The sequence below is a fragment of the Zalophus californianus genome, chromosome 7 (genome assembly GCF_009762305.2).
Source record: "Zalophus californianus isolate mZalCal1 chromosome 7, mZalCal1.pri.v2, whole genome shotgun sequence".
Lineage (NCBI taxonomy): Eukaryota > Metazoa > Chordata > Mammalia > Carnivora > Otariidae > Zalophus > Zalophus californianus.
The window spans coordinates 145,524,023-145,547,223 of NC_045601.1; the positions used below are offsets into that span (position 1 = coordinate 145,524,023).

Below are 23,201 nucleotides of genomic sequence, written 5' to 3' on the forward strand. Positions count from 1 at the left end.
GCACTAGAGAGGAGTGCGGCCTCGATCCTAGAGAGGCCGGGACCGCGTTCCTAGAAAAGCCCGCTACTCGGTTGCCCGAGCGGCGGAAGCCGCTTTGGAGATTCAGGCGCACCGCCGCCCGGGACCTGTGGCGAGCCCGCAGCGTCTTTGCTGAGCACGTTCCTTGAGCTTTTGGTCCGCTGACCAGCCGTCGGACGCGCGCGTATCGCGCGCCCGCTTGGTGCCTCCGGGGTGCTCCGTGCGCCGCAGGGGCCCTCCGGGCCGCCCGGACAGCAGGTGGGAGCCGGGCTCGCTGGGGCTGCGCGGACCGGGCCTCTGGCCTCGGGGGACGGGAGCCGGGTTCGCTGGGGCTGCGCGGACCGGGCCTCTGGCCTGGGGGGACGGGAGCCGGGCTCGCTGGGGCTGCGCGGACCGGGCCTCTGGCCTCGGGGGACGGGAGCCGGGCTCGCCGGGGCTGCGCGGACCGGGCCTCTGGCCTCGGGGGACGGGAGCCGGGCTCGCTGGGGCTGCGCGGACCGGGCCTCCGACCTCCGGGGACGGGAGCCGGGTTCGCTGGGGCTGCGCGGACCGGGCCTCTGGCCTGGGGGGACGGGAGCCGGGCTCGCTGGGGCTGCGCGGACCGGGCCTCTGGCCTCGGGGGACGGGAGCCGGGCTCGCCGGGGCTGCGCGGACCGGGCCTCTGGCCTCGGGGGACGGGAGCCGGGCTCGCTGGGGCTGCGCGGACCGGGCCTCTGGCCTGGGCGGGGCGTGGGGGCGGCGGGAGCCGCGGAGGGACTGGATGGGCGCAGTGGGTCGGGCTGGCTCTCCCGCGAACGGCCTGCAGAACAGACGGGTTTCCTCCCTGCGGACGTGAGGTGTCCGGGGCCGTCTGCGCTGGGACTTGGGACATGAGCCCCCCAGAAGGGCGGTCCTGGCCGTGAAGGACAGCGTGGGTGGGAAAGAGCCAAGCCGGTCAGCATGGCGTGACGTGAGGAGTTTGCGAAGGGGGTAGGGGCTGTGCCTGGAAAAGAAGGACGTGCTCGGTAGTTTATCGAATGACAGACAAACCGGTAAAAACCCAGAGGAGGTTTGAATCCAGTCCGAGGAGGAGCACTGGGAACCGTCTTTCTGGTGAGGGAGAGGTGTTGAACGTGGTCCGAGTGGTGCTTTGGGAAATACTAACGCAGGGATGGTGGAGTGGCCTGTGGGGCAGGGGTCACACAGAACGTTCTTGTCGTGAACGTCCATGCGAACAGGGAATGAAAGGGAATGGCTGCCAGAGGTGTTTTGGAGGAAGGACTGACTGGACTCCGAATGACTGTGTAGAGAGGCTGGTTTTTGTTTTTTTAAAGATTATTTGACAGAGAGACAGGAAACACAAGCAGGGGGAGTGGGAGAGGGAGAAGCAGGCTTCCCACGGAGCAGGGAGCCCGATGCGGGGCTCGATCCCAGGACCCCGGGGCCATGACCTGAGCCGAAGGCAGACGCTTAACGACTGAGCCACCCAGGCGGCTGAGAAGCAGGTTTTGAGCCTGAACGCATGGGGGATGGTGGTGATGCCAAGGGAAACGGGGAGAACAGTGAGTACAGTTTTGACAGGACTCCGGTTTCAGCTTGGGATGTGTTGAAATTACGACCCAGGAGAAGCTGGAAGGCATCCAACTGGCATTTCAAGATGTGAGTCAGGAATGTAAAGGCGAGTTGGAGTCAGCCAGAGATTTGCGTATTCTTGGAATAGAGGTATACTGAAATTGGGATTAATGAGATCACAAAAGGAGAGAGTAAGGAGAGAGAGAAAAAGAACTTGGAAGTATGTTTCAATTTTCTATTCTTATATTAAAATAAGTTGAAACCCCAAACTTAGTGCCTTAAAACATCCTCAGCTTATTTTCATGATTCTGCGGGTTGACTGGGCATTTCTACTGGTGGAGTTACTGTGGTTGCGATCAGCTGGGAGTTAGGTGCTGCTGGACTTCAGTTGGGGCCCCCAGGTTCCAACCCACATGACCCGTGCGTGGCCAGCTTGGGCATTCTCACAGCGTAGCAGGCTCACGGCAGTGTGCCAAGGGCTGCTGCGCACTTCCTCTTGCAAAGCTGTTTCTGCCATGTTCTCTTGGCCAAAGCAAGTCAAAGGTCAGCACAGATTCAAGGGAAGGAGGAAGAAATAGACTCCACCTCCTCCTGATGAAAGGAGTGACAAAATCTCATCCTGAGAAATTTTAGGAGACAGGAGACTTTGGAAACGGTCTACCCTCCCCTGCATTTGAGGTGGAATATTATGTGGGAAGTACACAGATGAGAATATGTTTGGCTCTGCCATGGATAAAATTCTCTTCTCTCCAGCTGAAGTAGAGGCTGCTCAAGCATCCTTGTTAACCCTGCTTGCCTCACATGCTTTACTTTCCATCCCTTACCTCCTGGCTCAACCCCCTTTGGATTCAAGATAGATTTCTAATTAATCTCACTGGTAACGTTGGCAAGCAGGCTGTTTCTGAGCATAACTTACAGTGGGGACAAAAACATGTTTCATGGAATTTTGAAGCTCTTGTAACTTACATGTTACAGATCCATTCTTATGCCTCCGATGTGGAAAACCATTTTTGAAGTGTACACCTGGGCTAAGTGAACCTTTTCCTTTAAGCCAGCATGGACGAAGCTTTGCCAGGCCGCACACCTGAAAATGGAGACAGCCTTGTCAAAGTGAAGGAGGAGGACCCCACCTGGGAGCAGACGTGGGGCTCATGGGAGAGCAGCCGCCAGGCTCAGGAGCTTTGCCGCCTGCGATTCCGGCAGTTCTGCTACCGGGAGGTAACTGGGCCCCGCGAGGCGCTGAGCCGGCTCCAGGAGCTCTGCCGTCGGTGGCTGCGGCCCGAGACGCACAGCAAGGAGCAGATCGTGGAGCTGCTGGTGCTGGAGCAGTTCCTGACCATCCTGCCCGAGGAGCTGCAGGCCCGGGTGCGGGAGCAGCACCCCGAGAGCGGGGAGCAGGCGGTGGCTGTGCTGGAGGATCTGGAGAAAGTCACAGGAGACGGAGGACAGCAGGTTGGGGAACATCTGTCTGTTAATTTTTAAGTTTCTATTTTGAAGTAATTTTTAACTGACAGAAGTATCTGGGAAAGTAGCACAGAGAAGTCCTGTGTCCTCTTCACCCAGATTCACCAGTTAACACTGTACTCTTGATACGCGCCCTCTTGTGCGAGCACTGTCCCTCAGCCTCTCCGCATATGCACAGGTCTGTGTATCACACACACACACTCATGCTTTGTGTTTCCTTCCACCATCTGAGAATTATCTGGGGACACCATGCTTCTTTATGTAGGAACACTTCAGTGTTCAATATGTATTTCTGAAGAACAAGGGCATTCTTTTGTATAACCAGAATACAAAGATCAAGTTTTAGGAAATTAAAATTGTTATGTACTATCACCTACACAGTAGTCCTGGTTCACATTTTGCCGTATCATCCCAGTAGTGGGGGTTTTTTTTGGCAATTTTATCCTGATCCAGGATATAGTCCGGCATCATATGTTGCATTTAGTTGCTTTTACTTTAGTCTCCATGAATCTGGAACAGCTGCTTGAATCTGGGACAGTCTTTCTTTGTCTGTCATACTGATATTTTTGAAGAGTACTAACCAGTTACTTTATAGAATGCCCATAAATTTGGGTTTGTCTTCTATTTTCTCATGATAGAATGCAGCTTGTGCATTTAGGCTAGAATCCCACAGAAGCTATGTGTTCTCCTTAGTGCATCGCATCACAAGGCACACGGTGATGGGCTGTCCCGTTACTGATGAGGTTAAGGTCGGGTCTGTCAGATTTCTGTATTACAGTTACCATTTTCCCCCTTGTAATTAATAAGTAATCCTTAGGAGAGGTTTTGAGGTCACATACATACCCTGTTCCTCATTAAAGTTCCATCCACTAATGTAAGTATCCATCTGGGTTTGTTCTGTTTTTCTTCAGGGCAGAGATTCTGTGTCTGCCTTGTCTCTTGCTTGCCACGATCACCCCAGCATGTAGAACAAAAGTCTGAGTCTTAGTACATGTGCAGTCCTTGTTTACCACATGGATGAATGTCTCTGTGTTGCTCATTTGTCTTACTCGGTGCTTCTTTAAAAGACAACACGGGGCCCATCTGGTGTTCTGGGAGATGTCCCTAACTGCTGTTCAGTCTGGTTCCCACCAGGATGCCTTTTCAAAGTGAATCTTTTGTCCTCAGGCTTCTGTCTATACTCAGGGACAGGACATGTACCCACTGGTGACAGAATATCAAGGAGCCTCTTTGGAGTGTCAGAGCCTCCAGCTCCTGCCCCGGGTAACCACCTTGAAGTGTGAACCTCCAGAGCTCTGCCAAGGGAACCCCCAAGAAGTGAGTGGTGAGTGCCGGTGGGTGTTCAGTGTGGACGTTGGCAGCAGACACTGACAGGTGCTTGTGTATCTGTGTCCTCCACTTTTTATATTTTGTTTTTTCTTTGTCTCACTCTGTATCTAAGCAAGCTTCTAAGGACATGTGGGATTGTAAAATGTTGGAATCCTTAGATCTTCTTGTCCAATACCCTTCCCAGTAGTTGGGAAAACCAAAATTCAGGTTGTTTAATGACTTGTGCAGGGTCAACAGAGGCAGAGCAACATCTGGAATTCAAGTCACCTGAGCTTCTGACCAGAGTCTCTCTGCTATATACCTCTGCTCTACACCTAAATCGATACTTGTGGGTGTTTTAAGTATTTACGTGGTAGCTTTCCACAAACTTACCTTTCTCCCATAGTAACATTTTCTTCAGTATCCTCCCGGCCTCTAATCTTGTGTCATTTTAAATGCAGCTTTGGGCGTAAGCAGGTTCTCTCTGTTTTCCATTTGGAATGCAGTCTCCTGTGTGCAGGGCCCCCCCACTTTCCATCTCCAGGCTTCACCTCCAGGTAAACCACCCCAGCTGTTGGCTGTTGTTCAGCTCTGTGCAGGCCTCTGGCAATAGGATAAGCCATGCAGAGAATACAAAGTTTACAGTCTGCAGATGGATTGAGAACAGAAAAAGTACACAGGAAGTTCAAAGAGGAGATCTTAGAACTCCACAGTGCAGTGTTTTTTAACCTCTGGTGAGGGGTGCTACTAGTTTTTCCCCAGAAGTTGTTGAAAACTTGACTCTCCTCCCTGGAAATTGCGGGTACATGCAAAAGTATGCATACAATTTCAGAGGGTTCATGATTTACCCCAGTCGTGGTTACCGATCACCACGTTGGTAATCTGTGAATACTGATATTTTGACAGTAAGTGTAGAATATATGGTTCATGTAATAAAATCATCAGAGGGAGATGAAATGTATAGGGCTCATATAACTTATGGTGTTTACCATATCATGTAGCATAAATAGGCCTTGATATTTCCCTACTTACATGGCTGATGTCTCTATCATATTTCTTCAGCTATGAAAAACCAGCATTACATAAAGCCCCAGAATGGTTTGTTTATGTGAAGTTGAGAGGTGGTAGAGAGCCCCACAGTGGGTAGACATTCCTACTTACCTAGAAGACAATGTAACATTCACATCTGCTGAAAGCGATTTCATTTTGACTGGAGATGGGCAGTTGTCAGAATGGTGATGATAATTGACCAAAAGATAGCAGCGGTCGTAGGATGTGAGATTGTTTCATGTAAGTGAATGCTTAAAAGTTGCCTGAGATGGCTCATAGAACCAGACCCCGGGGCACTCTGGGCAGAGTGGTGGCCTCCTGTGGTTTCCTGCATCCCCATAGGGAGGCACCACCGCTGTGGTGTGTGTGTGACTGGGATGACAATGTTCTCTGGGCCCTCAGGAAGCATGCCTTGTCATTTTCAAGTGCTTTTTTTTTTTTTTAATTGTTATGTTAATCACCATACATAACATCATTAGTTTTTGATGTAGTGTTCCATGATTCATTGTTTGTGTCAAGTGCTTTTTTTTTTTTAAAGATTTTATTTATTTATTTGAGAGAGAGAATGAGATAGTGAGAGAGCATGAGAGGGGAGAGGGTCAGAGGGAGAAGCAGACTCCCCGCTGAGTGGGGAGCCCGATGCGGGACTCGATCCCGGGACTCCAGGATCATGACCCGAGCCGAAGGCAGTCGCTTAACCAACTGAGCCACCCAGGCGCCCTGTGTCAAGTGCTTTTTAAAAATATATATCCTTTTAGCTCCTCCTGAATATTCTAGAGACTCTAGCTAAAGGCCTGCCTACCAGTTATAATCCCAGCACATTTCTCCAGGTTACCTGAGACCACATGAACTGAAGACCAGTTTCCCAGGCTATTGGCATCCCCTCTTCCTGTGCTGGTATTTTCAAGGGATAGTAAGTCGGCCAACATGGCAAAAGGGTAGGTAGGGTTTCTTTAGCAAGAATGTGGGGAAGAATGGGGAGATCACGTGGAAATATCTTGCAGGGTTCTTAAAATTTGGACTCTCACTAAAAAGTTGGGTGCTGGGGCATCTGGGTGGCTCAGTCAGTTGAGTTTCTGCCTTTGGCTCAGGTCATGATTTCAGGGTCCTGGAATCGAGCCCCACATCGGGCTCCCTGCTCAGCAGGGAGTCTGCTTCTCTCTCTCCCTCTGCCCTCCCCCTGCTCATGCTTTCTCAAATAGATAAATCTTAAAAAAAAAAACCTCTTTATGATGACTTTTTGCCATTTTAATTACTGTGTGTCTTGGTGTGGACCTCCTTAGGTTGATCTTTTGCCTTGTATAAGATTTTATTTGAGAGAGCAAGAGGGAGCACGAGCTGGGGGAAGGGGCAAGGGGAGAGGGAGAAGCAGACTCCCCACTGAGCAAGGTGCCGATGCAGGGCTCCATCCCAGGACCTTGGAGTCATGACCTGAGCCAAAGGCAGATGCTTAACCAACTGGGCCACCCAGGTGCCCCCAAGAGGCTGTTTTTGATTTTTTTTCCTTTGTTTTGTTTTTTAAATTCTACATATGAGTGAAATCATATGGCATTTGTCTTTCTCTGAATTATTTCACTTGGCATTATACTGATCTAGAGATCCTTCCATGTTGTTGCTGATGGCAAGAGTTCATTCTTTTTTATGGCCGAGTAATATTCCATTGTAGAAACATACCACATCTTCTTTATCCATTCATCTGTGGATGGACACTTTGACTGCTTCCATAACTTGGTTACTATAAATAATGCTGCTTAAACGTAGTGGTGCCTATATCCTTTTGAATTAGCATTTTCATATTCTTTGGGTAAATATGCAGTAGCACGATTCCTGGATTATAGAGTAGGTCTGTTTTTAATTTTTTGAGGAACCTCCATACTGTTTTCCACAGTGGCTGCACCAGTTTGCATTCCCACCAACAGTGCAGAAAGGTTACTTTTTTTTTCATATCCTCACCCGTACTTGTTTTGAGTTTTGGATTTTAGCCATTCAGACAGGTGTGAGGTAGTATCTCGTACTTTTGATTTGCATTTCCCTGATGATGAGTGATGTTGAGCATTTCTTCATGTATCTGTTTGCCATCTGTATGTGGTCTTTGGAGAAATGTCAGTTTGTGACTTCTGCCCATTTTTTTATTGGATTATTTTGTTGGGGTTGAGTTGTGTAAGTTTTTTACATATTTTGGATATGTCATTTGCAAATATCTTCTCCTATTCAGTAGGTTTTCTTTTAGTTTTGTTGATTGTATCCTTTACTGCACAGAAACTTTTTATTTTGATGAAGTCCCAATAGTTTATTTTTGCTTTTGTTTCCCCTTGCCTCTGGAGACATACAAAAAAATGTTGCGGACGATGTCAGAGACATTACTGCCTGTGCTTTTGTCTAGGATTTTTGTGTATGGTGTCAGAAAGTGTTGCGTTTCCTTCTTCTATATGTGGCTATCCAATTCTCCCAGCACCATTTGTGAAGAGACTGCCTTTTTCCCACTGCATAGTCTACCTACTTTGTCGAAAATTAATTGACCATAAAATCGTGGGTTTATTTCTGGGATCTCTAGTCTGTTCTGGTGACTTATGTGTGTATTTTTGTGCCAGTACCATTACTCTTTTAATTAATACAGTTATGGAGTCTAGCTTGAAATCTGAGATTGTGACACCTCCAGTTTCTTTTTAAAGATTGCTTTGGTTATTTGGGAACTTTTGTGGTTCCATACAAATTTTAGGATTATTTGTTCTAGTTCTGTGAAAAATACTGTTGGTACTTTGATAGGGATTGCATTAATCTGTAGATTTCTTTGCCTGGTGAGGATATTTTAACAGTAAGTCTTCTCTCACTACATGAGGATGAGTATCTTTCTGATTGTGTGTCAGTTTCTTTCACCCGTGTTTTATAGTTTTCAGAGTACAGGTCTTTCACCTCCTTGGTTGAGTTTGTTCCCAGGATTTCATTATTTTTGGTGCAGTTGTAAATAGGACTGTTTTATTAATTTCTCTTTCTGCTACTTCATTTTAAGTGTATGTATAGAAATGCAGTGGACCACTGCATCTTGTGACCTTAATGAATTCATTTATCAGTTCTCATAGGTTTCTCGTGGTCTTTAGAGTTTCCTCTATATAGTGTCATGTCATCTGCAAATAGTTTTCCTTCTTCCATAGCAGTTTGGATGCCTTTTAGTTCTTTTTCTGTTCTGATTGCTGTGGCCAGTACTTCCAGTACTATGTTGAGTAAAAGTGGTGAGAGTAGAAATTCTTGTCTTGTTCCTGATCTTAGGGGAAAAGCTCTAAGGTTTTCATCATTGACTATGATGCTGGCTTTGATTTTTTTCATATATGGCCTTTATTAGGTTGAGGTATGTCGCCTCTAAACCTTCTTGAGGGTCTGTATCATGAATGAATGTTGTACTTTGTCAAGTATTTTTTCTGCATTTATTGAAATGATCATGACTTCAGTCATCAAGACTTGTTTTGTGGCCCAATATGTGATCCATTCTGGAGAGAGTTTTGTGTGCACTTGAAAAGAACGTGTATTTGCTGTGTTAGTATGAAATGTTCTGATTATATCTGTTAGATCCATCTGGTCCAGTGTGTCATTCAAAGCCACTGTTTCATTGTTGATGTTCTGTCCATCGATGTACATGGGATGTTAAAGTCCCCTACTATTATTGTATTACTATTAATTAGTTTCTTAATGTTTGTTATAACTATTTTAAATATCTGGGAGCTCCCATATTGGGTACATAAATATTTACAAATAGTATGTCGTATTGTTGGATTGTTCCTTTTATTATTATGTAATATCCTTCTGTCTCGTTTCAATCTTTGTTTTCAAGTATATTTTGTCTGATAGAAGTGGTGCTACCCACTTTTCTTTTCACTTCCATTTGCATGATAACTGCTTTTCCACCTCTTCACTTTCCATCTGCATGTGACTTAGGGCTGAAGTCTCTTGTAGGCAGCATATAGATGGGTCTTGCTTTTTTATCCATTCCATCACTTTTTTTTTTTAAGATTTTATTTATTTATTTGAGAGAGACACAGTGAGAGAGGGAACACAAGCAGGGGGAGTGGGAGAGGGAGAAGCAGGCTTCCCACGGAGCAGGGAGCCCGATGCGGGGCTTGATCCCAGGATCCTGGGATCATGACCTGAGCCACAGGCAGATGCTTAACGACTGAGCCACCCAGGCGCCCCATCACTCTGTGTTTTGATTGGAGAGTTTATTCCTTTTATAGTCAAAGTTTATTGATAGGTATGTACCTAGAGCCATTTTGGTACTTTTCTTTTTTTTTAAGTTCTTTTCTGCTCTCTTGCTTTCTTCTCTCATGGTTTGTTGAGTTTCTTTAGTGAGATATTTGAATTCCTCTTTGTTTTTTGCATATCACTGGTTTTTGATTTGTGGTTACCTTTAGGTTTGTATATAACATCTGCATATAGCAGTCTATATTAAGTTGATGGTTGCTTATGTTTAAACCCATTCTTTACTCCTCGCCCCCTCCACATTTTTGGTTATGGTTTCATACTTTACATCCTTTTATTTTGTGAACTCCTTGGTTGACTTTTATAGATATACTTAATTTTACTCCTTATGTCCTTCCTGCTTTTCTTACTCGTGAGTGTGGTCTTTCCTTTCCACTCAAAGAATCCCCTTTAACATTTCTTGTAATGCTGCTTTAGTGGTGAATTCCTCTAACTTTTGTCTCGGATACTCTGTCTCTCCTCCTATTCTGAATGATAGCATTTCTGGATAGAATATTCTGGGTTGCAGGTTTTTTTCTTTAAGCATTTTGAATATATCATGCTACTCCCTTTTGGCTTGTATAGTTTCTGCTGAAAAATCAGCTGATAGCCTTATGGGGTTTTTCTTTCTATGTAATGGTTTTCCTTTTGCTGCTTTTAAAATTCTCTCTTCATCATGAATTTTTGCCATTTTAATTACTGTGTGTCTTTTTTTTAAGATTTTATTTATTTATGAGAGCAAGAGAGAGCATGGGCCAGGGGGAAGGGTAAAGGGAAAAGCAGACTCCCCACTGAGCAGGGAGCCTGATGCGGGATTCAATCCCAGGACCCTGAGATCATGACCAGAGCTGAGGGCAGACACTTAACTGACTGAGCCACCCATTACCACATGTCTTGGTGTGGACCTCCTTGGGTTGATTTTATTGGGGGTTCTCTGTGCGTCCTGGATTTGGATTCGTGTTTCCTTCTCCAGATTGGGGAGATTTTCAGCTGTTACTTATTTAAAGAAATTTTCTGCTCTCTTTTCTTTCTCCTCACATCCTGGGATACCTCTACAATGTCCGTGTTATTATGCTTGATCTATCTTCATTATTTATTAATCTTTGTTCTTTCTGTTCAGCTTGATTACTTTCCATTCCTCTATCCTACAGGTCACTGATCCATTTTTCTGCTTCCTCCTCTACTATTTATTCCCGCTGGTGTATTTTTAATTTGTTGGTCATCTCTGGTTCTTTTTAGGTTTCTTGTCTCTTTAAGGGTCTCACTGAGATCCTCCACTCTGTTCTCAAGTCCAGTGTTTATCTTTATGATCACTACTTTAAATTCTATCAGGCATAATACTTCACTGTTTTATTTAGCCGTCTTGCAATTTTGTCTTGTTCTTTCATTCGGGACGTATTCCTCTGTCTCCTCATTTTGTCTCTGTGTCTATTTCTGTGTTAGGAAGGTCAGCTACATCTCCTGCTCTTGTAAGTAGTGGCCTATGAAGAGTTCCAGGAGTGCCTGCAGTGCGGTGTTCCCTGTTCATCAGAACATGGTGCTTCGGGGGGCTCTCTATGTTGTGTGTGCCCTAAGGTTGTGGGCGAGCTGCGTTTGCCTTCAGCGTAGTCCTTCGCAGTGGCTCTCTTTTCCTGTTGTAGCCTGCTTTTGGTCCCAGTGTTAGTGGGCCAGTCTGGGGCTGCCTGGGGCTTGAGTTGAGGCAGTCCGGGTGTTTGCCAAAGATGCAGTGGCACCAAATTGCAGGGTGATCTCCCTGTGTTGTCCCCCGAGCAGCTTGTGTTGACAGGTGGAGCTGCCATCAGACCAGTGTGTGTTGTTCCCTTACCGTCTCCCGGGGGCAGGATTCACTTGGGAGTGGTGCTGGCCCCTGCCGGGGCTGCTTGCACACTGCCAGGCGTGTGGCCCAGGCTTGGATAGGCTTTGGCTAATGGTGCGCGGGAGGGGGCAGGGTCGTGGTGTTAGCAGCTTTTGGGTAGGTTGGCTGTGGGGGGTGGTCTAGAGCCCCCCCTTTAAAAAACTCCTGCAACAGGCTGGGATAGGGGAGTCCCTTGAGTGTGTGGACGTGGCATGTGGTGTGGCAGGGCCGTGCACGTCCACGGCAGGAGGGGACTGCAGCTGCCCAGAACTCCTTAGGCCGTAGGGATGGAGGGGGTGTGGCTGTAGGAGAAGGGGGGCGGGGGGGGCAAGGCTTGCTGTTACTGTGTTGGGTGGGGAGTGCTGCACTACCCTGGCTCCCGTATGTCTGTGGATCTAGGCTGGGCTGAAGCAGAGGAAAGCGGAGCCAGCCAGTGCTTTTGTTCTTGAAGTCTCCCAACGATTCCTGTCCCTCTAGCATCGCTCTGAGAGCAGTAAACAAACCTCCCTCCATTTACCCCAGGCAGTTCTCAGACTGCCTGGCGTGCTCTCTCCCAGTGGGGCCGTTTGTGGTGTGGTCTCTTTAAGGGCGGGGACTCCTTTTCCTCTCGCCCTCCCTCCTCAGAGCCCAGCAGGCTGATTTTCAAGTTCCAGCTTAAGCACTGCTGATTGTATGAAATTCGGCTGCTCTGGTTTTCAAAGTGAGGTTATGGGATTCATCCCTGCCCCCTCGGGCTCCCCAGTTTGTGGGGTCTGTTTCTCTCCCCTCTCCCTCCTTCCTGCAGACAGTCTCAAGGCTCAGTTTGCCTCCTGACTTGCACCTCCGGCTTCCTGTCTTCTTTGATGTGGCCTCTTGTCTACATTTAGCTTCTGGAGAGTCTGTTCTGCCAGTCTTTGGGTCATTTTCTGGGTTCTTTACACTGAAGGGGGTTATTATCTAGTATCCATGGGACCAGGTGAGCTAGAGTCCACCCACTCCACCATCTTCCCTGGATGGCCCTTGCCTTCTTCTGTTTTTGCACTTAGCTCTGATCCCCCTGAATCTGCAGGGGTAAATGGAGAGGAGGATCTGGACTTGGGATTATTTTGAGTTGGAAACAATCTTTTTAAGCAGCAGCACGGTACCCAGCACTGTGCAATCATCCTTCCTGTTTTATTGTGGGTCCTTTTAGAATCAGCAGCTTCCAGCATGGTGGATTGCCAGCATCTCTACCGCCTGCACAACGTGGCTTCTGTGCGTGTGAGGGGGGACAATTCCCAGAGCGCCCCGCCCACCCACTGCGTCCGCGCACAGCCGCTGCCACTTTCTGCTCCCGTTCCCTCGGTTCTCTTCCGCTTTCCTGTCTCCCCTTGCCGGGTACCTCTACTCTTCTCAAGTTTCCCTTTAGCACTAGCTTCTTCCTCCTGTTTATTTTCATCGGTGACTTTAAAATTTGCTTTATGTGAAAGTGCATCACTATAAAGCACTTGAAGAGTTTGCAAACACTCAGTCGTGAGGGTGGGAGACCCTACAGTTTTAGAACTAGGATTCTGGACAGAATGGGGACAGGTGTGGTGTTCTATCTCAGACAGTGTTTCGTGCACATCAGAGGCTGTGCAGGCTGGGTCCCCACCCTCGCCCCCAGAGGGCGCTGCTCCCGGCTGTCGTGGCTCATGCCAGACTCTGGTCTCCTCCCCCCACAGGGCCTGCTCCCCCCGGGGACGAGCCAGAGGCAAGGACGCAGCCGGGTCCCAGGTGAGGAGGGTGCCCAGCTCATGGGAATGTGGTGGGTGGCAGCCCCCTTCCCGGCCACCTCCTCCTCGCCCTGCACCTGGGGGAGCTTTTCCAGCAGCTCCGCCCCTCTGCCTTCACCTTGTAACAGGTGTCAAGGCCACGGATGCCTCCTGCAGGGGGCCCGTGTGGATGACGTACCGTTGCCTATTTTGTGCCGTGTGTTCAGGAGGCACAGCCACATCTCAAGTATGAGAGGGAGGGGGCAGTTAGACCCTTGCATTCAGAAAGTGCCTCCACTCTTAGCTTTGGGGGCCTCTTGTCTCCTCTACCTGGCCTCCAGGATTCTTCCTATTCTTGGCGTTCTTGCACAGACCTAACATTTATGATGGTAATGTTCGTTCTGTGTATCTGGCACAAAACTTCACATCACCACAAATGGACCTTTTTTTCCCTTAATCTCTCAGTGGTTCACTCATTTTCCTAGTCGTTTAGTTAAAAAATAATTAAGTCTTCCATTAAGTCCTGTGCTGCTGAATCAGTTTTCTCAAAACATGGTCCTTGTGGAGTCCTCTCTTAGTCCTTTTTTTGTGACTTCTAATTAGTTCTTAATTCTGTGAAACTCAGTGCCTTCTATTCTTAACAAATACTTTATCTTTATGAAAATAATTGCATAGAAAAAATCACCAATACGTTTTTAAATCAACATAGTTGATGATGTGCGTGGAACTGTGTCCCCCTGAAACACATACTGCAGGTACGTGTCTGTAGGTGTGACGAAGGTAAGATAAGGTCATCTGGGGGGGAGGGGGGGTCTGGGGGGTGGTGTCCTCAGGAGAAGGCCTTGTGAAGGCAGAGACTGGAGTGACGCGTCTACAAGCTGGAGGACATGGACTCCTGCCAACCACCAGCAGCTGGGGGCGGGGGCAGCACTACTGCTCTACAGGGGGTGGGGGGTGGCCACGCCCTTCACAACGGGACCCGCCCCCCCCATCCTTACCACAGGGAAGCCGTCTTTTGCTTTTGCAGACATCAGTGAAGACTGAGGAAGAAGCCGCCCAAGGCCCTTGTGGCAGAGCAGCGGCCCCCTCCTTGGAGTCTGGCTTCCGGGGACCCTTGTGGGGACTCCGCTCAGGGGAAGGTTACAAAAGTCCATCTGATGGGTGAGGGCAGCCTCTGGCGGGTCCCGTGTCTGGGCACACTGTTTCCTTTAACGCTGACTTGGCCCTTGGGAGCCGACATTCCCCTTCTCTGTCCTCTGCCTGCGACTTGTCTCAGCGCTTACCATTTCACATCCCTCCCCATCACGTTATCTTCTTCTGTCACTAATCAGAGAAGTTCTCTTCACACTCCGAGACTATTATCCACATATTATTTCCTTTAAATCTAGAACTTGGTAGACTCTCTCCCCAGCTAATTGACCTTTCATGTATTATCTTCCCATACTGTGCCAGACTTTGTAGGACCGCTGGGACAGCACTTCTGGGACAGCTGATGATTATGTTAATTTGAAAATCCCGTTCCCAGGGCGCCTGGCTGGCTCAGTCAGTAGAGCAGGTGACTCTTGATTTTGGGGTTGTGAGTTTGAGCCCCACCTTGGGCACAGAGCTCACTGAAAAAGAAAATCCTATTCCCTGCTCTGGAGATTTTTTTTTCCTCTTTCTCAGTTCAGGCAACAGATGACATTTAAATGATTGTATTATTTTAGCTGAAGAAGTTGTAACTAAAGATGGATTATTTAATGCAAAGAAAGAAACTTCTCAAGAAGTGGAGCACGGTGCTGAGGCCCCAGGAATACCCGACAGGTGAGTGTCCATGGTTGTAAGTGGAACAGATCCTGCAGCTGTCAGAACAGATTAGAATGGAACCGGAGAAACCAACTGGTCCGAAGCTGCTTCCCTGGGGTAATGTAGGAAAAGTAACTCTCACTCGTGTAATCACAGGAGGCCCCACGCCCCAGTGACCTACCGTTATCCGCATTACACCAAACCTTCAGTTGGTGCACAGGTGCCTCCAAAAATCCTATCCTGACTGTTGACCTCGCCTGGTCACCCTTCCCTGAGCGCCCTTAGGTCTTTGCGGAGCTACAGGTAAGCCACAAAAGGCAGAGAATTTAGACAAGACAGCGAGGCCATCATGGCAGTGAAGAAAGACCTAGCATTAGGAAGTAGCTGATGGCACAGATATTAAAGATAGTAGTAGGTACTTAGTTAAGTGCGGGTTGTGGGAATGAATGAATGAACATGGAGCACAGATACTCCTAAAGCAGGACAGGAGGGACCTGGTCAGAGGCAGAGGGTTAGGTTTGGGTGAGGCCGTTAACTCCTCGGAGGTAAGAAAAAGAGGAGAAAGGAAACAGTGTGGGATAATTAGCCTGGCACGCAAGGCAGCAGCGGGGACATTTGTTCAGAGCAGGGAATCGGAGCTAAATCTTAGTGAAAATGGAAATGTCTTGAAGCTTAAGAAAAATGAAATTTTTCATAAAGCCCAGAGGCCTGACCCAGGCTCCCACTAAAATAACGTTTTGTGAAGTCACTGTACCGGCACAATAGGAATCTGGTGGTGTGCCTGTCAGGTACATTTAACCTTAGCGCCCAGAAACCTGCCTCCCCATGTCTTCATCCCCCCACGGCAGCATCTGCACAGGGTCCCTGCAGTTGAGAACATTAGGGAGCTCTACGAATGGTAGGGATCGTGCACACTGGAGACACCCAGGATAAATGCTTGAAGCTGATAACTGAATACATGTAGTACAAATTGTACTCTTTTCAGTGCTTTTCCCCCCTTGTGTCCTCTGCAACTAGACTATTTACCAATAGGACATTAGTGAGTGAAATGCAAATTTCTCAAAAAGAGAAGCTTGTGTATAACACTTTTCATCTTGGTAACTTTAGCTTGCTTCCTTGTAAACCCCATAAAAACCAGTTCAGCAGCAGTAAGTTTGAGTTTCTCTTAAGTTTCTCTCCAGAGCAGTGTGTCCACCAGATGAATGCAGAGCTAGGAAAGACTTAATCCTTCCATGTTCAGAAATTCTGAGAGAGGTGTGAGGGAGCCCAGTAAATAACCCCTTTCCTTGTCCAAGTTTAAAACCAAATGATGGAGATACAGGAGTAAAACAGATGATTCTGGAAACCCTGGCTTCATTACTGACGGAAGCTTGGCTAGGAAAGGAGCAGCACAGCAGACCTCCCCCTACACAGCCCTGCCCGATACAACTTGGGGTGTCTGCCACTTGCTTCTGAGGAGGAGGGAGGTGCTGCACAAAGATGCCCAGGTTCCTTCTTTCAGATTTCACAGCTAGTTGTCTTGAGGAGTGAGACCATGCTAGGGAGAGGCCAGAGGGTTAGGTCCTAGGAGGGAGAAGCCAAAGTCCTAGGAGGGAGAAGCAGGTCATCTCCACACAAGACTACTTAGGTGTCATGAGATTCATGTCATAGTAAGACTAAGGATTTTTATAGCCTGTTTTTTTTTCATTCCTAGAAATTGTGTGCCCCAGCCACCTTGTACTTCTGTCCATACGGAAAGAACAGTTGCACATTTGAACACTCTGAAGGACCGTCACCCGGGTGACTTGTGGGCCCGAATGCACATCTCATCCTTGGAATATGCTGCTGGAGACATGACCCGAAAAGGGAGAAAAAAGGACAAAGCTCGAGTGAGTGAACTGCTACAAGGCCTTGCATTTTCTGGTGATTCAGATGTGGAAGAAGATAACAAGCTTGAGACCCACCATGCTCAAAAAAAGCTAAAGATGTCAAATGTGCCAGAGAAGAATTGGGCCAAAAGAGACATTAAACCCAGCTTCCCAAGCTGGTCGGCACTGGATTCTGGACTTTTGAATCTCAAGAGTGAGAAGTTGAACCCAGTAGAGCTCTTTGAGTTATTTTTTGATGATGAAATATTCAACATGATTGTCAACGAAACCAATAATTACGCATCTCAGAAAAATGTCAACTTGGAAGTCACAGTTCAGGAAATAAGGTGTGTGTTTGGTATCTTGCTTTTGAGTGGATTTGTGAGGCGTCCCAGAAGGGGAATGTATTGGGAAATCTCTGATGCTGATCAGAACCTGGTTAGAGATGCAATTAGAAGGGACAGATTTGAATTGATTTTCTCATACCTACATTTTGCAGATAATAGCCACCTAGATCAAAAAGATAAGTTTACAAAATTGAGGCCTCTCATAAAGCAAATGAATAGAAATTTCCTCCTGTATGCTCCCTTGGAAGAATACTATTATTTTGATAAGACAATGTGTGAATGTTTTGACAGTGACCAGTTCCTGAATGGGAAACCTATTAGAATTGGCTATAAAATTTGGTGTGGCACAACCACACAGGGTTATCTGGTGTGGTTTGAGCCCTATCAAGAAGAATCAACAGTGATGGTGGATAAGGATCTTGATCTTGGTTTAGGTGGAAATCTAGTGATGCATTTTGCTGATGTTCTTTTAGAGAGAGGCCAATATCCCTATCACCTGTGTTTTGATAGCTTCTTTACAAGTGTAAAATTGGTGTCAGCCTTGAAGAAAAAAGGAGTGAAGGCAACAGGAACAATTCGTGAGAACAGGACTGAAAAATGTCCCCTCATGAGTACAGAACATATGAGAAAAATGAAGAAGGGCTATTTTGATTTCCGAGTCGAAGAAAATGAGGAGATAATTTTGTGTCGTTGGCATGGTGATGACATTATCAGTCTGTGCTCCAATGCTGTAGGCATAGAACCAGCCAGTGAGCTAAGTTGTTCTGCTGATGAGGACGACAGCCATCAGATAGCTCAACCATCTATAGTGAAATTGTATGATGAATGCAGGGAAGGTGTAGCTAAAATGGATCAAATCATTTCCAAATACAGGGTGAGAATAAGAAGCAAGAAATGGTACTCCATTTTGGTAAGCTACATAATTGATGTAGCCATGAACAATGCATGGCAGCTACACAGAGCCTGTAACGCAAGTACCTCTCTAGACCTCTTGGATTTTCGGAGATATGTCGCACATTTCTATTTGGAGCACAATGCTAATCTGTCAGATTAAGGCAGATAAAATGAACACAATGCTAGTATTAAGACAAAAAAATTACAGGTACAAAGCAGATTGTACCCTTCCAAAGTAAACCTGATGTATATAATGGAATTATTAAGTAATATTTTTTAGAAGTCAAACATCTATGTAGAATTTCAAAGACATTATTATAACAAGTAATTTTAAAAATTATCTGTAAAAATGTTGAACTTACCTTTCTCTATGACTAATTTTTGGTGTGAGACACATGAGAAGTCATTTGTTAAAGTGATTAATTTGTGCCCTGGAAGAATGAAATTGTGCCTTTTTAATTTTTTGTGGAGATTTTTAAAAATGCAAGCACTGTCATAGTAACCATAGGACGATGCTGAATCTACAGCTGAAAACTGAGGCAGAGCCCATGACATAAGGATGATCTAAGAAAGACCTTAGGTGATGAGGCTGAAGACCTCAGTGTTGGTATAAAACTGGATCAGATGGTGGGCAGGAGAGAAGGGCCAGGCAGGGGCGCCGGAAAGGAGTACTGTAAAGGAGAAATTGGAAGCGAAGAAGTACCTCTGAATACTGAAATAAAAGGTGTATCCTGTTGGGACTGTGGGAGTTGGCAGAGGCAGCTAAGAGTAAAGAAAACTGAGGAAATAGGAAGCAAATCGGGTAACAGTCGCATCTTCAGGAGAAGAAAGGAAAAGTCAACAGTAGGATGAAGTTGACATAAAGCCCATGGTGAAAAACCTGTATGCCAACAAACTGAAATGGATAAATTCCTAGAAACACATAAACTACCAAAACTGAATCTGGAAGAAATAGAAAACTTGAACAGACCCATAGCCAGCAAAGAAATTGAATCAGTAATCAAAATTCTCCAACAAACAAAAGTCCAGGACCAGGTGGCCTCACAGAGGAATTCTACCAAACATTTAAAGAAGAGTTAGTACCGATTCTACCCCAAAATATTCCAAAAAATAGACGACGAAGGAAAACTTCCAACAAAGCATTCTATGATACCAACGCTAGATAAAGACACCATAAAAAAAGAAAAGGGAACTAGAGGCTACAGCACAGAAACAGGGATGACTGGGCCTTGTAGCCCCTTATTCACACTAAAGTAGAGGTGTTAGAAACAGGAGGGCAGCAATTGCAGGATGGAGCAACGTGCATGAGAGCTGGCTCATCTGAGAATACAGGCAGACTGCTTGAGCGCTCTCCCAGGCTGTTGACTTCAGAGCAGTCTGTATGGGACTCGCACCCCCCAAAACAAGCTACCTCTTTTCATTGCCAGATCTCACATAATTTTGGGGCAAATCTCACGAGATTTCAGCCCAAGTCCCATGAGCTCTTGGGCCGTATCTTGTGGGAACCTGGTAGGAGAGGGAAGTCCCTAGCTAGCTTCCTTTGTGCACGATAAGTAGGTCGTGATGAATACAGATGCAAAAATCCTCAACAAAATAATAGCAAACTGAATGCAACAGTATATTAAAAAAATCATACACTACCATCAAGTGGGATTAATTTCCCAGATGCAAGGGTGGTTTGATATACGCAAAACAATCAACGTGACAGATCAATAAGGGAAAGGATAAAAACCATATGATCATTTCAATAGATACAGAAAAAATATTTGATGAAGTACAACATCCATTCATGATAGAAACCCTCTGCAAAGTAGGTCTAGAGGAAACATACTGCAACATAAGTAAGGTGTGATATGAAAAACCCACAGCCAACATAATACTCAGTGGTGAAAAACATAGCTTTTCTCCTCAGATGAGGAACAAGACAAGGATGTCCACTCTCACCACTTTTACTCAACATAGTACTGGAAGTCCTAGTCACAGAAATTAAACAACATAAAGAAATAAAAGGCACGTTTATTGCTAAGGAGTTAATAAAACTCTCCTTGTTTGTATATGACGGGATACGATATATAGGAAACCCTAGAGACTCCACCAAAAAAAAATTTTTTTTTTAAAGATTATTTATTTGACAGACACACAGTGAGAGAGGGAACACAAGCAGGGGTAGTGGGAGGGGAAGAGAGCAGGGAGCCTGATGCAGGGCTCAATCCCAGGACCAGGGAGCAGGGAGCCTGATGCAGGGCTCAATCCCAGGACCCCAGGACCGTGACCCAAGCCAAGGGCAGATGCTTAACGACTGAGCCACCCAGGCGCCCCTCCACCAAAAAACTTCTATAACTGATAAATTCATAAGGAAAGCAGGATACAAAAGCAATATACAGAAGTCCATTGCATTTCTATACAGTTGTAACGAACTAACACGAAGGGAAATTAAGAAAACAGTCCACCAATTGCACCAAAAATAATACCTAGGAACAAATTTAACCATGGAGGTGAAAGACCTGTACTCTGAAAATTATACTGATGAAAGAGCTAAAGACAACAAAAATCAAAGGCATTCCATGCTCATGAGTTTGAAGAACAAATACTATTAAAATGCTTAGACTATGCAAAGCAACGTACAGATGTAAAGCCTTTCTAATCGAAATACCAACAGCATTTTTCACAGAACTAGAAAAAATCCTAAAATTTCCTAAACAAAAGACCCCAAATAGCCAAAGCAATCTTGAAAAAGAACAAAATGGGAGGTATTATAATTGCAGATATCAAGTTATATTACAAAGTAGTAGTAATTAAGGGGACCCTATTCTAAGCGGTCCCCTGAATTGAGCCCGGTGTCTTCCAGACCACTCTGAACACCCACAAAATCGGCGTGAAATGTAAGAAGATATATCTGGATCTCTACAGACAATATGCCAGGCAGTTGGTATCGAGGTTTGAGGCACGGAGCCATGATTTCACAGACAGATATCGGAAGATAAATGGAAGAGGAAGGGAGCCTTCAGGATCCTGCACCTCGGGTGTGTGAAAACCTCCCGTGCTGGGAACGGGGCACAGGCTCGCAGACCGGTAGCGGTGGGGAAAGGACTTTAGGGCAGTCCCCTGGACTGGAACCTGGAGCAGCGGGGCCATGAGAGTGAACTCAGGGCGGCTGGCGGTTTTAGAAGCACAAAGGGCAGAGATGTGCCCTGATCTGGAGGCGAGGACTGGGAGCGCTGCTAAGGGGCGCACAACCCAGGACCCTGCAGTTTATAGCAGCACAGACAGAAACGGAGATAATGTGGCCTGGAGAGCTCACTGAAGAACAGACTGAGATCTATGCTCTGAGGCAGAGGATTGGAAACGATCTCTTCTGCTCTCGGAAGAGATGCGGAAAGTCGCCAGGGAAAGCCGCCAGAGAACAAAAGCCCCAAAGACCCGGTTTTCAGTGAGCCCACTCCCCCCCCACAGGCGGCAGGGCAACTCTGCCCAAACAGGGTTGCCTGAGTAACAGTGTGGCAGGCCCCTCCCCTAGAAGACAGGCTGGGAAAACAAGAGGCCAACAACCCTAAGGTCCCTATAAAACAGGTGCGTCTTGCTTGGGTTGTGGTCAGTAATTTGGACTCTGTACATTCCCTCAACCACCCCTCAACAGAATGACTAGGAGGCAGCACCCCCAATATAGGAAAGACTCAGAGACTGGGACTTCTGCCACAGATTTACAAATGGATACAGATATAACCAAGATGTCAGAAATGGAATTCAGGGTAGCAACTGTGAAGACAATAGCTAGAATGGAGAAATCGATTAATGGCAACAGAGAGTCTTTCTAAAAGCAGAAAAGCAAGACGAACTGGCAGAACTTAAAAATGCTATCAATGAGATCCAATCTAATCTAGATAATCTAACAGCTAGGGTAAGCGAGGCAGAAGAAGGAATTAGTGATCTAGAAGACCAATTGATAGAAAAGAAGGAAAAAGAGGCCTGGGAGAAACAACTGAAAATCCATGAAAATAGAATCAGAGAAATAAGTGACACCATGAAACATTCCAATGTGAGAATTATTGGGATCCCCGAGAGGGTGGAGAGAGAGAGTGGACTAGAAGAAATATTTGAGCAAATCATAGCTGAGAACTTCCCTAATCTGGGGAATGAAACGAACACTCATATCCTAGGGGCAGAGAGGACCCCTCCCAAGATCAAGGAAAACAGGCCAACACCCCGGCATGTAATAGTAAAACTCGCAAATCTTAGAACCAAGGAAACCATCTTAAGGGCAGTTAGGGGAAAGAGATTCCTTACATACAGAGGGAGGAACATCAGAATAACATCAGACCTATCCACAGAGACCAGGCAAGCCAGAAAGGCCTGGCAAGACATATTCAGGGTACTAAACGAGAAGAACATGCAGCCAAGAATACTCTATCCCGCAAGGCTGTCATTTAGAATGGATGGAGAGATGCAGAGCTTCCAAGAGCAGCAGAAACTGAAAGAATATGTGACCACTAAGCTGGCCCTGCAAGAAATATTAAGGGGGGTTCTATAAAAGGAGAAAGACCCCGAGTGTTATAGAAAAGAAATTTACAGGGACAATCTATAAAAACGTCTTCACAGGCAACATGAAGACAATAAATTCATTCATATCTTTCAGTAATCACTCTCAATGTGAACGGCCTAAATGCTCCCATAAAATGGCACAGGGCTGCAGACTGGATAAAAAGACAGGATCCATCCATATGCTGTGTACAAGAGACTCATTTTGAACCTAAAGATACATCCAGACTGAAAGTGAAGGGATGGAGATCCATCTTCCATGCCAACAGACCTCAAAAGAAAGCTGGGGTAGCAATTTTGTATCAGACAAATTAGATTTTAAGCTAAAGACTGTAGCTAGAGACACAGAAGGACACTATATCATTCTTAAAGACTCTATCCAACAAGAAGATCTAACAATTGTAAATATCTACACCCCCAACATGGGAGCAGCCATCTACATAAGCCATCTGTTATCCAAAATAAAGTCATATCGATAACAATACATTAATTGTAGGAGACCTCAATACACCACTCCCAGCAATATACAGATCATCTAAGCAGAAAATCAATAGGAAACAAGAGCTTTGAATGACACACTGGACCAGATGGACCTCATAGATAT

General features: G+C 46.2%; 1 protein-coding gene across 9 annotated transcripts; it reads left to right on the forward strand.

Annotated features, from left to right (window-relative positions):
* Positions 1 to 72: 72 nt before the first annotated feature.
* On the forward strand, positions 73 to 19,067 carry PGBD1 (piggyBac transposable element derived 1). Of its 9 annotated transcripts, none has more exons than XM_035728386.1 (6): positions 73 to 276; positions 2,545 to 3,021; positions 4,201 to 4,350; positions 13,159 to 13,210; positions 14,895 to 14,991; positions 16,667 to 19,067. In XM_035728386.1, the coding sequence occupies exons 2-6, from the start codon at positions 2,626 to 2,628 to the stop codon at positions 18,219 to 18,221; spliced, it is 2,250 nt and encodes a 749-aa protein (XP_035584279.1). In that variant the 5' UTR covers positions 73 to 276; positions 2,545 to 2,625; the 3' UTR covers positions 18,222 to 19,067. The 9 variants fall into 9 exon arrangements, with proteins under 9 accessions (XP_035584279.1, XP_035584280.1, XP_035584281.1 ...); XM_035728387.1 differs by having other exon boundaries at positions 2,621 to 3,021; XM_035728388.1 differs by having other exon boundaries at positions 2,625 to 3,021.
* The last annotated feature ends 4,134 nt before the right edge of the window (positions 19,068 to 23,201 follow it).